The 16,218-nt window shown below is 37.4% G+C and overlaps 3 protein-coding genes across 12 annotated transcripts; 1 reads left to right on the forward strand and 2 right to left on the reverse strand.

Moving 5' to 3' along the window:
• Positions 1 to 342: 342 nt before the first annotated feature.
• Positions 343 to 7,066, forward strand: AAO3 (abscisic aldehyde oxidase 3). 6 transcript variants are annotated; one of them, NM_001084497.1, is made up of 11 exons: positions 370 to 694; positions 946 to 2,556; positions 2,662 to 2,921; positions 3,000 to 3,209; positions 3,298 to 3,516; positions 3,600 to 4,568; positions 4,658 to 4,753; positions 4,826 to 4,924; positions 5,020 to 5,209; positions 5,413 to 5,641; positions 6,117 to 7,066. In NM_001084497.1, the coding sequence occupies exons 1-10, from the start codon at positions 568 to 570 to the stop codon at positions 5,628 to 5,630; spliced, it is 3,999 nt and encodes a 1,332-aa protein (NP_001077966.1). In that variant the 5' UTR covers positions 370 to 567; the 3' UTR covers positions 5,631 to 5,641; positions 6,117 to 7,066. The 6 variants fall into 6 exon arrangements, with proteins under 6 accessions (NP_180283.1, NP_001324268.1, NP_001324270.1 ...); NM_001336107.1 differs by having other exon boundaries at positions 1,046 to 2,556; NM_128273.3 differs by lacking the exon at positions 6,117 to 7,066 and having other exon boundaries at positions 343 to 694; positions 5,413 to 5,815.
• On the reverse strand, positions 6,048 to 7,032 carry AT2G27160 (uncharacterized protein; the record flags this gene model as incomplete). Of its 2 annotated transcripts, NM_128274.2 has the most annotated exons (4): positions 6,048 to 6,210; positions 6,294 to 6,489; positions 6,581 to 6,638; positions 6,723 to 6,782. In NM_128274.2, 4 exons carry the CDS (start codon positions 6,780 to 6,782, stop codon positions 6,198 to 6,200), a joined length of 327 nt encoding a protein of 108 aa, NP_180284.2. In that variant the 3' UTR covers positions 6,048 to 6,197. The 2 variants fall into 2 exon arrangements, with proteins under 2 accessions (NP_180284.2, NP_001077967.1); NM_001084498.1 differs by having other exon boundaries at positions 6,294 to 6,638; positions 6,723 to 7,032.
• Positions 7,067 to 7,688: 622 nt separating the features above from the next.
• TTN7 (Structural maintenance of chromosomes (SMC) family protein) lies at positions 7,689 to 16,112 on the reverse strand. Of its 4 annotated transcripts, none has more exons than NM_128275.5 (28): positions 15,922 to 16,112; positions 15,666 to 15,707; positions 15,480 to 15,555; positions 15,334 to 15,372; positions 15,166 to 15,233; positions 14,992 to 15,063; positions 14,423 to 14,502; positions 14,257 to 14,335; positions 14,002 to 14,119; positions 13,726 to 13,901; positions 13,217 to 13,462; positions 12,913 to 13,034; positions 12,496 to 12,640; positions 12,133 to 12,305; positions 11,954 to 12,053; positions 11,592 to 11,728; positions 11,290 to 11,491; positions 11,079 to 11,166; positions 10,843 to 10,992; positions 10,574 to 10,725; positions 10,281 to 10,472; positions 9,925 to 10,108; positions 9,748 to 9,818; positions 9,525 to 9,676; positions 9,152 to 9,320; positions 8,924 to 9,070; positions 8,400 to 8,498; positions 7,689 to 8,297 (listed from the first exon to the last, which is right to left on the reverse strand). In NM_128275.5, the coding sequence occupies exons 2-28, from the start codon at positions 15,678 to 15,680 to the stop codon at positions 7,935 to 7,937; spliced, it is 3,615 nt and encodes a 1,204-aa protein (NP_180285.4). In that variant the 5' UTR covers positions 15,681 to 15,707; positions 15,922 to 16,112; the 3' UTR covers positions 7,689 to 7,934. The 4 variants fall into 4 exon arrangements, with proteins under 4 accessions (NP_180285.4, NP_001077968.1, NP_001324367.1 ...); NM_001084499.2 differs by having other exon boundaries at positions 7,738 to 8,297; positions 15,792 to 15,942; NM_001336108.1 differs by having other exon boundaries at positions 7,738 to 8,297; positions 8,400 to 9,070; positions 15,922 to 16,097.
• Between the last annotated feature and the right edge of the window lie 106 nt (positions 16,113 to 16,218).

The raw sequence follows: 16,218 nt of genomic DNA on the forward strand, positions 1-16,218 counted from the left end.
TTATATAGGCCATGGTAAGCTTGATCAATAAAAGACTACATTAGTTTTTGCTATAGATTTGAGCAAAAAAAAAAAAAGGTTTTTAAAATAGATTTCTAATTTTTTTTTAACTTAATAGATTTCTAATTTTTTTTCTACAAATTTGCGTTTTATCTTCTTTCCCCACTTGAACAGAAAAATTTATTTGTTTAGCAATAAATTCAAATTAAAAAAAAAAAAAACATTTCATTTCAATTTAGTAAGATTTTGATTGGATCAGGTTGAGATTTCTTCCAAAGTCAAATATTCTTTTCCCATAAGACTGACTCGTGGCGCACAGTCAATGACTTATGACTTATGACTTATGAGTTATGTCTGAAACTCAAACTTATAGATGTGCGTGAAAGAGGCGCAACTATAAGAGAAGCTGATATGAAACTCTTCATCACATCTCCCTCAAACTTATTTCTCTCTTTAATTGGTTAAATCTCCACACCCACTTCGTGTTTTCTTGATTCGTTTCCTGGGTTTCTCAAAAATCTAACCTTATAATTGGAAAAATTCTGGTGTCACTGCTCTGGGAAAAAAATGGATTTGGAGTTTGCAGTTAATGGGGAACGATTCAAGATTGATTCTGTTGATCCATCAACGACCTTACTTGAGTTCTTGCGATTGAACACTCCTTTCAAGAGTGTCAAGCTCGGCTGTGGCGAAGGCAAAATCTCTATCTCTCTTCTCTGTTTTTATGTTTTAGTTTTAATTTTATTTCTCACCAACTGTTATAAAAGAGATTCCTTTATGTCCGGAAACAATCTATATGTGTTGTTGAAGCCTTGTGTTATGTCTTACTTCTTACCAGAAGAATTAGTGAAGTTGACTTAAATTTAGAATCCAAATCTGAGTTGTGTGTATTGAGATAGAGTTTTAATGTTTGATTGAAAATGTGTGTGTATTTGGTTAGTGCAGGAGGGTGTGGTGCTTGTCTTGTAGTGTTATCTAAATATGATCCAGAGTTAGATCAAGTGAAGGAATGTTGTATAAACTCTTGTCTCACTCTTCTCTGTAGTGTAAATGGATGTTCCATTACTACATCTGAAGGTCTTGGAAACACGAAGAAAGGATTTCATCCGATTCATAAGCGGTTCGCGGGTTTTCACGCCTCTCAATGCGGGTTTTGTACACCAGGGATGTGTATTTCTCTCTACTCATCTCTTGCAAATGCTGAGAATAACAGCTCTAAAGATTTTACGGTTTCTGAAGCTGAGAAATCTGTTTCGGGTAATCTTTGTCGATGTACTGGTTATCGTCCCATTGTCGATGCTTGTAAGAGTTTTGCTTCTGATGTTGATATTGAGGACTTAGGGTTAAATTCCTTTTGGAAAAAAGGAGAAAGCAAAGAGGTTATGTTTAAGAATTTGCCTCCTTATAACCCCAAAGACCATCTTGTAACATTCCCTGAGTTCTTGAAGAAGAAAGAGAAGGTTGATAATGGTTCGGATCATTTGAAGTATCGTTGGACCACTCCTTTTAGTGTGGCTGAGCTTCATAACATAATGGAAGCAGCTAACTCTGGAGACTCGTTGAAGTTAGTTGTAGGCAACACGGGTACAGGTTACTATAAAGACGAGGAACGGTTTGATAGATATATTGATATCAGTAACATTCCGGAGATGTCAATGATCAAGAAAGATGAGAAAGGAATTGAAATAGGAGCAGCTGTTACTATATCGAATGCTATTGATGCTTTGGAGAAGGAAAGCAAATCTTCTTATGTTTTCAAGAAAATGGCCACTCATATGGAGAAAATTGGCAACCGTTCTATCCGAAACTCGGGTAGTATTGGTGGTAATCTAGTGATGGCACAGAGCAGAAAGTTTCCTTCTGATGTTACCACTTTGTTGCTCGCTGTAGATGCCTCGGTGTATATGTTAAATGGTAGGAAAACCGAGAAGGTTACGCTACAGGAGTTTCTTGAATTGTCTCCGGTGTTAGACTCCAAACGCGTTCTTTTAAAGGTTGAGATTCCATCATGGACTGCTCCTTCTGGTGATGACACTGAATTTCTCTTTGAAAGCTATCGAGCCGCACCTCGTTCTATTGGAAATGCATTGCCTTACTTGAACGCTGCTTTCTTGGCGCTAGTGTCTCGCCAAGAAGCATCAAGAAAAGGTGTAACGGTAGAAAAATGCTTCCTGGCATTTGGTTCTTATGGCGGGGATCATTCGATCAGGGCGATAGAAGTGGAGACTTTCTTGACAGGTAAATTACTTAGCTACAGTGTTCTATATGAAGCTGTTGGTTTACTTAAAGGAATCATAGTCCCTGGCAAAGACACCTTGCACTCGGAATATAGAAAAAGCTTGGCTGTTGGATATCTTTTTGAGTTTTTTTACCCACTGATCGAGAGTGGCCATAGAATATGTAGTCTTGATTCAGGGAATAAGCATAACAACAGCCATGTTGATACCGTAAAATCTCTTCCCTTCCTCTCATCTTCACAGCAAGTATTAGAGAGCAATGAATTTAAACCTATTGGTGAAGCAGTTATCAAAGTTGGAGCTGCCTTACAAGCTTCTGGTTAGTTCTTATGCCGTCTGTTTTCATCATTTTTAGTAACTTGATATCGGTTCAAGCCACGGGTAAAGATTCAATATAGGGCCTTACATGAGCTTTCTTTTTCAGGTGAGGCGGTTTTTGTTGATGATATACCGACTTTACCAGACTGTCTTCATGGAGCATTCATTTATAGCACAGAGCCTTTGGCTAAGATAAAAAGCTTAAGCTTCAGAGAGAATGTAACTCCTACTGGAGTTTTTGCTGTTCTTACTTTCAAGGATATTCCACAACAAGGACAAAACATTGGTTCCAAGACCCTTTTTGGACCAGGACCTTTATTTGCAGATGAACTAACTCGATGTGCAGGTCAAAGAATTGCTCTTGTGGTAACTCCAGTTTCCTCTTCTTTTTTAATTCTTGCTCGTATTTCGTTGCGTATCTAGAGAAGTATATGGCTTTTGCAGGTTGCAGACACACAGAAACATGCAGACATGGCTGCAAAACTTGCAGTAGTTGAGTATGATACAAAGAATTTAGAACAACCGATATTAACTGTCGAAGATGCAGTTAAAAGATCTAGCTTTTTCGAGGTTCATCCGATGTTTTACCCCGAACCAGTAGGTGATGTTATAAAAGGAATGGAAGAAGCTGAGCGAAAGATAATCTCCTCTGAGGTATCTCAAAACTGTTTCCAGATTTTCACCGCCAAAGTTGTGTAGTGACATCTCATTTTGTGTGTTTGAAACTTGGTTATTTATTCAGTTGAGGCTAGGGTCACAGTACTTCTTCTATATGGAGCCACAAACAGCACTTGCCTTGCCAGACGAAGACAATTGTGTCAAGGTATTTAGTTCATCTCAAGCACCTGAGTACGTACATTCGGTTATTGCTACATGTCTTGGCATTCAAGAGCATAACGTGAGAGTCATCACTAGAAGAGTTGGTGGTGGCTTTGGTGGTAAAGCTGTAAAGTCAATGCCTGTAAGTATTTACCATAATTGGTTTCTTTACTGGCTTCTTGCACGAATCAAGATCGTGAATGCTCATTAAAATTGATGTTTCAGGTTGCAACCGCATGCGCACTAGGCGCATACAAGTTGCAACGTCCTGTTAAGATGTTTTTGAACCGCAAGACGGATATGATAATGGCTGGAGGAAGACATCCGATGAAGATAAATTACAATGTGGGATTTAGATCAGATGGGAAGCTCACAGCACTGGAGCTTACAATGCTTATAGATGCAGGGCTTGAGCCAGACGTAAGTCCAATCATGCCGCGGAATATAATGGGTCCGCTGAGGAAGTATGACTGGGGAGCTTTGTCATTTGATGTAAAAGTGTGTAAGACGAATTGTCTGAGTAGAACAGCGATGAGAGCTCCCGGGGAAGTTCAAGGTTCTTACATAGCGGAATCCATTATCGAGAATGTAGCTTCTTCTCTTCAAATGGATGTTGATGCAGTGAGAAAAATAAACCTTCATACTTATGATAGCCTTAGAAAATTCTACAATCACATTGCTGGTGATCCTGATGAATATACACTGCCTTTATTATGGGAGAAACTTGAGATATCTTCAAAGTTCAAGGAAAGATCTGAGATGGTGAAGGAGTTTAATCTTTGTAATGTATGGCGAAAGAGAGGGATTTCTCGAGTACCTATAGTCCATCAAGTTATGCAGAGACCGACCCCGGGGAAAGTAAGCATACTGAGTGATGGTTCTGTTGTAGTTGAGGTTGGAGGAATTGAGATAGGGCAAGGATTGTGGACTAAAGTACAACAGATGGTTGCTTATGGTCTCGGTATGGTTAAATGCGAAGGAAACGAAAAGCTCTTGGATAGAATACGTGTAGTTCAGTCCGATACACTAGGTATGATCCAAGGAGGTTTCACTGCTGGTAGCACGACATCCGAGAGCAGTTGTGAAGCCGTTAGGCTTTGCTGTGTTATCTTGGTGGAGAGATTGAAACCTATAATGGATCAGATGATGATGGAGAAGTCAGGTTCCGTGACATGGAACATACTCATTCAACAAGTAGGTAGCCTAGTAAATTCTGATAGTTACTCTTCTATAACAAAGATTCTGCATGAATAACCGTAACGTTTGCATTTTTCTTTGATCAGGCGTATGGTCAGTATATTAATTTATCGGCGAGTACATTGTATAAGCCAGAGTATTCTTCCATGGAATATCTCAACTATGGAGTTGGAGTCAGCGAGGCAAGTCACTATGGGAAACACTTCTTTCTTTATATTTGAATCAATCAAACAATAATGTGATTCTACTTGCAGGTGGAAGTGGACCTTGTGACAGGAAAAACCGAGATTTTAAGATCCGATATTATTTATGACTGTGGAAAGAGTCTTAATCCTGCAGTTGATTTAGGACAGGTTAGCTAGCATTTAGTTAACTCCACAAGTTTTTCTTGTTTTCTTTTAGTCATTTTGTTGAGCTAAGCAAAAAAACATGGTTTGTTTTTGAAAAGACCGAAGGAGCATTTGTTCAAGGCATCGGGTTTTTCATGATGGAAGAGTACACTACTGATGAGAAGGGGCTTGTGGTGCAACAAGGCACTTGGGACTACAAAATACCGACTGTGGACACAATCCCAAAACACTTCAACGTTGAGATTGTCAACACTGGTCATCATAAAAACCGCGTTCTCTCCTCCAAAGGTACTACACAACGCTTTTCCTTATCCCATAGACTTTGTATAATAGAGACAATTTTAGACTCTTACATAAACACTCTGAGGTTTTTTGGTTAGAATTTTGGACTGAATAATATAATAGAGACAGATAGTTGCAACAACTTATATGTATCAGTGTTATTTTCATTGTTACTTTCATACTCAACAACTTTTTCATTTGATCAACAGCGTCGGGTGAGCCGCCATTGCTTTTAGCAGCTTCTGTTCATTGTGCAACAAGATCAGCCATTAGGGAAGCTCGGAAACATTCCCTTTCATCGAACTTCATTGATGGGTCTGATTCGGAATTTGAGTTACCTGTTCCAGCGACTATGCCTGTGGTGAAGTCTCTTTGCGGATTGTATAGTGTAGAGAAATACTTACAAGGAAAGATCAAAGGACAATAAAGGCAAAGCAAGTAAGCAACTCTCGTTGCTGCTAAGTTACAGTGTTACATATACTAAAGTTATTCAGATTTTATATACAGCAAAAATAATTGCTTTGTGCATAACTAATGGTTTCAAAACCAAATCAATAAATCAAATATTGAATGTTAATGATTAGAGTGTCACCAATATATACCCTCTTTATATGACCTCACGTTATCGTTGTGTCAGTTCAGTTTGGTATGCTAGAAATATCAAAGCAAACTAAACTCTATCTTTGCAAAGAAAACAACTAAACATCTTTACAAAATTAAATGCGGCTGATTAGGTTTTATTCTTCGCATCCATTTAGAACTATAGAGTTAAATCTAACTCGCTGCCGTCTGCTAGAACTTTATAGTCTATACTAGCCTAAATGTGATTTGGTTCTAGAAAATGGAATTTGAAACTTGATCTAACCCTTTCTTCTGTTACTCTTCTTTTTATTTGCACGTGTGGCATTCTCAGACCCAGAGGAAGAGGTATTGGTAGATGTAGCCAAGACAGTACCAACCTTGACCTCCGAGATTTCTTTCTCACCTTGGGTCATTAGTTTTCCAAGCTGAGAGTGTGTAAATAACAGAGTTAGTAGGTGTTTTACTATATAAACCATTACACGGGACTACCCTGAAACATAAGGACTACCGTGTCCAATTTTCTGTTAACGAGAGCATCAGCCATTCTACTGTCAGAATATTCACAGCTTCCACAATCATCCTTGCTCGGACTACGGTCAACATATTTGTCGCCAGCATAATCCCAAACACGCTTTGTTTCAAGCTCAAGTAAATAGCGATGCCCTTTCTCCTCCCAATGCCTTCTGGCACGTCCTTCCTTGTACCTACGATAATTACAAAGCAAAACTGGTTAACCTTTAACAGACGAGACGGAAACATGTCTCCATGCTGATTACAAGAGAGTGCAATCCATACCTCCAGCAGGCAAAAACCCCGCCCAGAGATTTCCCGCTGCTTGGCTATATCGGCAATCCTGAGAACAAAAACAACACCCCATAGATACATGAAAAAAACTGCACAAGATCAAAACAACAAGAAAATGCTAAAAGAAGCTTACTGGACAAGAAGAATCTGGCCAATTGGAAAGACATGAACCATTGAAGCATTGATTGCGCATGGTTGTAAGAATGCCACCAGTGTCTTGGTCTAATCATTCTGAAACAGGAGCATATAGAAACACAAGGTTTAGAATATATCGTAGCCAAATACATGACACTAGAGATACTGTCAGTTATAGTACTAATACCTATACCGTAGGAAGATTCCTTATCCTGATAGAAATCATTTTGTTTTGTTTATTTACATGTTATAGCCATTAACCAGAACTCAATATCAGGATTACTATCATAAGTTAAAAGTTAACACCACTGGAATCTGGATATCATAAATTTTCATGGAATTTTTTTAGAATAGTAGAAAAGAAGATATGACTTATTCCACTGTTAAACAACAAAAATGTATCATTACATAAAAACTTGGGAAGTGGCATTGCATAAAAGCAAAACAAAGAAAAACTGACTTATGTTCTGCTTTATAGTCTAATGAACTTGCTGCATCATAAATTCATAACACATGCAACTATAATGCTGTTGCTGGTGTCTCTCCTCTGCTCAAGGCATTGCTTTAGCCTTGAGGTTCAAACAAAGATGAAATTAAAAGTGTGAGCACTAAATGTAAACGACATCATCGATACGCAAGCTTTGGTTCTATGGGAAGACGAATCTCTTATCATAATTTATGTTGGGTCGTTATGTGTTTGGTTTAATGCTTGATGACTGCAAATTGGTTGTTGCTAAAGTAAAAATGGTGTTTCTCTTCTGAAAGATAAAAAAAGCCTCAGGTTTCTCCTCTTTTTGGTTTTGTTGATGATATATATTTAGAACCACAACCAAAAAGTTTCTTGCTTCGATTTGAAAAGGTTTACTTCACAGGTATGGTACAAAAACAATATTACAAGTACAATAAAAAAAAAATCAATTCCTGTTTGAAAACTTGGATTAATTTTGTTTATTTATGTTCCCTATTTTGGTTATAAAAAGTAAGAAACCAATTAGTTTCCATAAATGCATAAAAGTCTCGAAATGTACCATAGATTAATATAGCTGAGTTGAGACAATAAAACCGTTATTTCAAAGTATACTTAGATAAATTATACAACCTGAACTGCACATTAGACTAATATATATTCCTAGAATCAAACCCTGAAAAAGTTTTAAGCAAGCTCTCGAAAGAGAGTACTGAGAAGAGTTTACCCAAACCACTTGACTGATCAGGTATCGTGGGACTGATCTTTCTCAATGAAGTCCAACGCCTGATCCTTTGAGATAACATTCACAATACTCACTCTGTTCTTATGAAATACTCCATATATCTTATCCGCGACTCTCACAAGCTCGGGACGGAAAGTTGTGGTGATGAACTGCGTGCCATAATCATCAGCAAGACGACGAATCAAGTTTCCCACAGCGGTTCGGTACTGTGGATCAAGTGCTGCATCAATCTCATCAAAAAGATAGAATGGTGCAGGATCACATCGCTGGATTGCAAAGATTAACGCGAGTGCAACAACAGTCTTTTGGCCTCCAGACAATTGTTTCATTAATTGTGTTTCCCCTTGACCAGTGAACGAGACCTACAAAACAAGTACCAACTATTATCAGCCTGAAAGCTAGACAAAGGATAATGATATACATGGTTTCTTTATATGTAGTGTCCACAAGTCTTTTCTTCCTACCTTCACTTTTACACCAATGTATTTCTCAACCCTTCCCTCTGTAACAGCTTCACGACCTCCATCATCATCATCATCATCTTCATCATCATTATCAAGATCCTGAATATGTGAAACCAAAATGTTTTATGTCCACCCAACTGATTAGTAAAGAGATCACACAAGTTTTACACAGAGGCAAGAATCATCCAGAAAGACAACAGTGCAGATATTGGTGGTCTTAAGTAATCCTTGGTGGAGTCAAAGGAAAGGTTTATGCGAAAGTCAAAGAGAAAACGAAACGCATCAGACAACAGTGAAATACCAAGTAAGATGACCAACAAATAGTTATACCAAGGATATACTTCTACACTCAAGGCTCACTAGAAAACATCTACTCGTGGTTTATTAGAACACAATTGATCTCATTCAATAGTACTCTCAAATTTAGTTAACCATTTGATAATGAAAAAACTCACGATGACTTAAAGTAAACAAATGTTAAAAGAGGAAAAAGTTTCATTGAGGAAAAGGATGCAGAAACATGCCTTTTTCTTCATAATGATAAGGTTACCATATCCATCTTGCACAAGCTCAGAGAATACATCCCTGAAGTGATGTGCAACCCCTTTGAAAGTACGTTCTATAGATTCGTCTTTCCGCTGATCCAGAACTGTTATCAGCTCTTTAATTTTCTGCGGAAACGATCATGAGTCAGTCAAGCTCTACTTTCTACATAGAATTTGGCAAAGTGTATGAAACCTCCTATTATTTACCTCATCTCCTGCATCAAGCTCTGCTTGCCGATTTTGAAGTTCTTCTCGCTGTTCTGTGAAATTCACATATTGATCCAGCGCTTTCTTGTTGACATGGCTGAATTGTTGCAGCTGTTCACTGCACCGGTGTAGCATCTTCTGCAGCTCCTTGATATTTTTTCGTTTATACCTATAATGTTCAATAGCTTGTATATATTATAGAACTCCTAGGATAAAACTCTCATGATACAACAATTGTCCACCAATGATGACTAAGAACTAACTGGACAAGATAAATGAAAATTGGGACAGTATAACTATAAAAGTTCTAACTAGACTGAGTGCTGAACTTTCTGGATGCATAACCAATAAGAAAGAGAAGAAGCAAACATACGTGTCAAAAGCGTCAGATGACAATGGACCCAATCCCCTAATCTTCTTAGTATACTCATCTTGCTTAGCAAGGAGCGTGTTGCGAAGGCTAAACAGTTCCTCCAACTTTTTATCTAAATCTTGTAGTGTCCCTTTACAATCATCTTCCAATGTCTGAGAGAACAAGAAACTTTTGTTAGATAGAGAAAAACGCAGGTCTCTTACTTTATGATATATTATACTACCTTTAACTTTGCTTTCTCATCTTTAATTTTCTTGATTTGCTTTGTCTTCTCATCAATGCTGTCACAGACACCTAAAACACACAAAATGGCATTGAGTGTACTCGTCTGGATAGTAAATAGTAAAAGACCAAGATCAAGCAATGCCAAGCAAAGTAGTTCAGAATGTTTGGGACCCACTTTTGAGCTCTTTTGCAGCCTCATTGACCGACAATTTTGCATCATCAAGTTCCTGTTCTTTTGTGCCAGCTGAACTAGGCAAACTATCATCGTCGATGGAAGCTATAGTAGCCTGTAACTCAGTTATTCTCCTCTTTAAGTTGGTAGCAATATTAGCCTCCAACTCTGCTTTTCTTGTCTCCCTCTGAGGTTAATGAAAAGCACAAATCAGACTTTAAAAACAAAAGAAAGCACATGAATCAGACATAATCAAAAAAAATAAAAGCACATAAATGAGACTTCTTCAATCGAAAGAAATGCAAACAAATCAGAAATTAATTCAAACATATAAACTTTTCTTTTTCATTACTGCGAACCTCAATGCGATCGGCCTGGTATGCAAATTTTTTTTCCTTAAGATCCTTGATTTCTGGGTTTAATTTCGACAATTGCTCCCTTTCTTCTGGAGTTAGGTGATCCACAAGTTCCGTTCCCATTTCAGCTTCTTTCATAGACATGCTGGATCTAACCTGGTCAATTCGTGTTCTAATATCACCTAGTAATTTCTCCTGCAAACAGATGAAACAATTTAGTATTTACAACATGGGGGAACGATATAATTAACACTAAAGGCCACTCCAAAAAAATTGAATTGTAAGAAAAAAGGCACCTTATATTCAATGGCTTTATGTATAGCATGTTTCTGCTTATTAGCGTTAGCTATCTCTTGCTTAAGTTGCTCCACCTGTAATTTGCAGAGCGTCCAGTCTGCTTCAAGTCTCTGCTGCTCAGTAACAAGCTGTGTAATCTGCTGATCTATCAGTGAGACATGTTAAGGAAACGCTACAATCAACACACATCAATGAACAATACGATGTAGTTTATCAGAAAACCAAAATGCAATAACAAGTAAACAAAAGTCAGTTATGGAAAGGATATCTTGCAGCTGCCTTCTAACATCCTCCAGTTCCTTCTCCTTCTCATTTATAGACTTTGTATTTTGCATTATTATATTCATGAATCTCAATTTTGACCGCCTGTGGTCATAGAATCCACCGGTCATACCACCCTTTCTGCTCACCTGGTCACCTGTCATAGTACAACAGAGCCTTCACGTACCAAATACATGTTGAAATGGAATTTAAAGTGAATACAAATGCAATAACAGTTCCAACCTTCCATAGTTATACAATCGAGGTCATCATTCTTAGCAACTCTTGTTGCCACATTCAGATCACGGCATACTACTGTTCTACCAAAAACCTACATCAAGACACATTACAATATAAAGTGTCATACATGAGAATAGAAAGACACATAAAAAGCTCAGAAAGTGACAATAAATTGATGGGCATAAAAGTGGTGGACAGGGAACAAAAGGAACACCTGACCCAATGCTGGTTCAAACTTTGAATCGAACTTTAACTTTTTGAGCAGAGGTATTGCATCAGAATCTTTTGGATAGTTGACGCGAGGCGCCTTTATCCGATTCAGAGGTAGGAAGGTCACACGTCCACCCTTGAGAGAATTCAGGTGTCTAATTATCTTGGTTGAAATATCATCATTCTCAACTACCACGTTAAACAGGCTGGTCGTAGAACAAGAGATGACAAGAGTAGATCATAAGATAAAAAGTAGATTCACAGTAATTGTAGGTGTGAGGTAAACTCAGTAGGTTTCCTGCATACCTGTTTCCAGCAGTGACTTCAACTGCAGTGAAAAACTTTTCATCGCAATCAACCAACTCAACAAGTGGACCAAAAACTCCATTGATTCTATAGTCTGCACAAATCCGTCGAATAGAGTTCAGCCCTCTCCTTACATCCTGAGACAATGAATGGGTTGAGTCACCAGAAACGAAAAACTGAAAATGGACGTCAAGTTACATCAATCCAGTAGAGATATAAAACCAGCACATTGCTTGTCAACTTATAACTACGCTAAAAGGACTTGGATGTATCTTAGGCATCAACTTCTCTTAATAAATTAACATTCTTCCTCCATATTAATGGCTTCAACAAGAAAAGGGATACCAAGGCCAATCACTTACTCCTGGAGTTGCATGATCAAGGTTTTTCTTTGCCCGTTCAAGTTCTGTTTTCAACTTGTCAATCTCAGAAGAAAGTTGACTTTCTTCTCCCCATTTTTCCCTGAGGTAACATTTATCCTGTTACATCAAAAAAATTGTCTACTATACTTAACAATTTTTGAAATGACAGCAATTCTTACTTTCTTTTTCTTTGTTCTTCATCTCTCTCCCTCTTTTTAGTATTGAATAGTTCATGGGACTTGGAAATACGAGATTCCAGTTCACCAATTTCAACTTCATGTTTCTTGATGTGCTCATCACGCTCTGTCAAGTCAGTATTGAGGCGAAGAATTTCATCCTGAAGTTTTTGCTCCTATAGTAGAATGAATGTATTAGCTCACCAATCACATGAAACTGATTCCATATATTTACTGACAAAAGATGAAACTATAGAGAGATCTAAATATCAAGGAAATACATTTTACACCCTCAACTTTTAAACATTGTGCGATCATGTGATCTAATTATGCTACGATGCATCTTCCATATTTATGCAAACTCACTTGAACAGTATTTGAGTCTAGAACACGCTTAAGATCTTCAATCTCTTTCCTGAGCCATTTATCTCGGGCAGCCTTATTTGAAAATTGAGTTGCACGTCCCTGTTTCTGATAAAGAATGCTAAGTGTTTTTTCCAGCTCATTGATTCTGTAAGAAGAAACCATAAACAAGATTATCAACGTAAGATGACTCTAACAGAAAACCAGAAACAAAATTCCAATATGCATCACTCCAAACAGTAGAACTTCACATTTTAATTCAACATTTAAGCTTTTACCCAAAATCATCGTTGTAGTCTTTCTAGGATATTAATACTATTACTTCCCTCAAACAGGAGGCCTATAGCAACATACAACCCATTCATTGTAAACATGAACAAAGCTATTTCCGTGTTACAATGACATTATATATATGCTTACCTTTTTGATGTCTGGTTTTCCTTGTCAACTTGACTTTCATACAAAGGCTTAATCGCCTCCAGTTCCCTCAAAGAATCCTGCATTTCTCTTTCCACTGTATTAAGTTGCTCAAGTGCATCATTCTGAAAAAAAACATATGACTTCATAAGTGCACATTATCCAAATATACATGGAATATCAATTAGACATTCATTAGCGGATATGCGACGTTTAAATTCGTCCTGATGTATACTTCAAAGTTTTTAAGCAAATGTGAGTAAGTATCAGCTTGTGACCACATGTGTCGCCACCAAGTTGGTAGTACCTTAGACTGAATATTTCCAGTAATTCGATCCTGAAAGTCTTTCACATCAAGCTCCAGCTTTGTCTTTTTCTTTAACGCTTTAGTTTGTTGAGCTTCAACAGTTTCTTTCTCCTTGTATAACGTCTGAAGCTCCTTTGTCAGTTCTTTCAGGGATTCATCTAAAGACTTGGAGTCGTCCTGGGCCTTCTCCACTCTATCATACATTTTTGTGGACTCTTCAGATGCCTTAGTTCGTGCAACTTCTACCTATATCGTGAACAAGAAAGCTCATTTGTAATAAAGGTAAAGCTCAGCAATGAGTGAATAATAGAATAACATTTACTCAGAGAAGTGCATAAAACACAGAGTTTGGCAGAGCCCAATAAAACATTAATATAACTAGCACCAGTAACAGAAAGACCAACAATATTAAAAATTTATTTCATATTTCATAAGAAACCTCAATTTCACTGAACAAACAAGAGAAAAAAAAAGATTAAAAACATGTGTGCCTAATTTAATTGGCTGACCTGTTCCAGTTTCTCCCGAGCATCGTGAAGCTCTTTGTCGTAAATGGTGTATTCCAGTGATTTTCTCTGTTTGTCAAGTTGTTGATATTTTCTGAGTTCTTCTTTCTCTTCGTCCAATTCTCTTAGTCTTTCATCCAAGTAGTGGACAACTTCGATGATCTGCTTCCGTTTATTTCCTGAAAGGCAAGTCATTTGGCCGTATTAGATTTTTAAGGTAGCCATGCATGCATCTGAAAATTAAAGAGGTTTTACTATCACTGCACACTGATAACTTGCCTGTTTCCTGCATAATTCTTAAACTCTCACGACGCCTCTCCTCATAAACACGAGTACCACCTATCTCTTTTAGCAGATCCAACCGTTCTATGTCTTTCATTAGTGTTAACGAGGCTATCTACAAACAAACCACACATAAAAGGGATTTAAAATGTAGAATTCCGTTATATAGAAATCTGTTAGCCCATAGTAGCTTTTTTCTGTGCTTGGAAATACAGGATTAATCCAACTATATTTTCTCTAGCAGGAGCTTACCTTTCCTTGTTGAACAACATAGTAAGGATTAGCACGAGAAAATCCAGCACTCTCCAATAAATTCATAACTTCACCTTTTCTGCAAGATTTGTCAGATTAATGTTCACCCATCTACGAAATAGGGCAATGGCAAAGAGTGTTCAAAATTAAAGATACAGTAACTCACGTAATGTGTTTCCCATCCAAGAAATAATCATCCTTCTTCAGGCCAACTGTTCTGCGCAAGCGTATTTCTTCCTTATCAACCTAGTGGAGAAGCATAAACCCAAATCATGAGAACAACTGATATATACCATATTTGGAACTACATTGCATTTAGGACTAAACAGGTTTTTAACAGCCTTAGTCTTTTAATTTCAATTTGTATAGCACCCAAGTATGTTTTGATAATATCATATTTACATAGGTGTGGCTAATCTTTACAAATTTCTGTCTTACGAAAAACACACCCTACATAGCTAAGAAAATGATGATGGTTTTATGAACCTGAAGGGAACTTTAGGATATAACTGATTGACATGAAGCCATGAAATTAACTTATATCAACCTATACACTAGACTAAAACATGACAGAACTAATATTTCCAAGCTTAGTAACAAAGTTTTCAGCATCTAGCTGACAGAACTACTGGTCGAATGCAGTAGTATCTAACATGAACATCTATTTCACCAAACAAAAGAAAACATCCCATCCTGATTTTCAGACAGAACAAGTTTAGGAAATAGAATACTTACCGGGAACCGGTTGTCAGAATTATCAAACACAATCTCCACGAACGCGGACACGACTTGATGACCAGCACCTTCCTGTCCAATAATAACAAAGCTCAGAGTTAGAAAATATTCAGGATAGCATGAAAAGCACTCAACGAAACAACACTAAAGCCTGTAGCAAACTTGTAGACATACATGGAGTAATGCATGCCTATCTTCACTGCGCAGATTTTGGTAGATGTCACTCAATACAAAACGAATCGCTGCATCCAAAATCAAAGAATTCACTTAGAATCAAATATCGAAAACGTCTGAAAAAAAAAGAGAAATGACAGACGATAATCACGAAGGCTAAAATCTCACCATGGAAGAAATTGCTTTTCCCAGACCCATTTGCCCCAACTACATCAAAGAACAAACCAGATCATCAGTTTCAGTAACAAGTTTACACTAGAACGACTAACAATCCAGAAACTACTCAGAACAAGTGAATCAAAGAGAGACATTACCAACACAATTAACTTTGTTGCTAAACTCCTCAGTAGCAACTTGCTCTTTGTAACTCTTAAATCCTTCGATTATAACCTTCACAAAATCAAATCCGAAAACAACAGAGGAAATTCAATAGAGATCATTTACCAGATAAACATCAGTTCCAATTAACAATAGAGTAAGAACAGTTCGCGAATTCGTACCTGCTTGATAAACATAGCGAAACCTCGCTAAGGTACTCGCACCTGTCAAAATCAACAGAAATCCCAGAGATTATTAGGTCAGGCGAAGTAGATAAGCGATTGATTAGACTCAAATAGCAATCAAACCTCCTAATTGAACTCAAAGTAGAAACGAAAGAGGTGATTACGAAGTTGAATTCTAGGGTTTGCTTTGATAGATCCAAGAGAAAACGTAGAAGAAGTAATAGGAAGAAGAAGAGACTCTACAAAAACTTACCAGATTAGGTTTGTTCACAGAGAAAGATCGAGCTGAGAAAAAATGGAGGCAAAGTAGAAGAAAAATGACCGGGAAATTAAAATTCAGCCAAAAATAACTAGAACTGAAAATGAAATGGTAGTAGCTAATAACATTTTGGTCTAACGGAGCAAGATAAAATAGAGTCTGTGTATTTCAGGATTGGGTCTTTTTCCGATCAGGCCCATATTTATTTATTTTAACGGATGAGGTAAAATGTCAGAACAAAGGTTTCTATAATTAAGTTAAGTTGGTTGCTTCACTCTTGAAGTATATAAG

Source organism: Arabidopsis thaliana, chromosome 2, assembly GCF_000001735.4.
Source record: "Arabidopsis thaliana chromosome 2, partial sequence".
Classification (NCBI taxonomy): Eukaryota; Viridiplantae; Streptophyta; class Magnoliopsida; order Brassicales; family Brassicaceae; genus Arabidopsis; species Arabidopsis thaliana.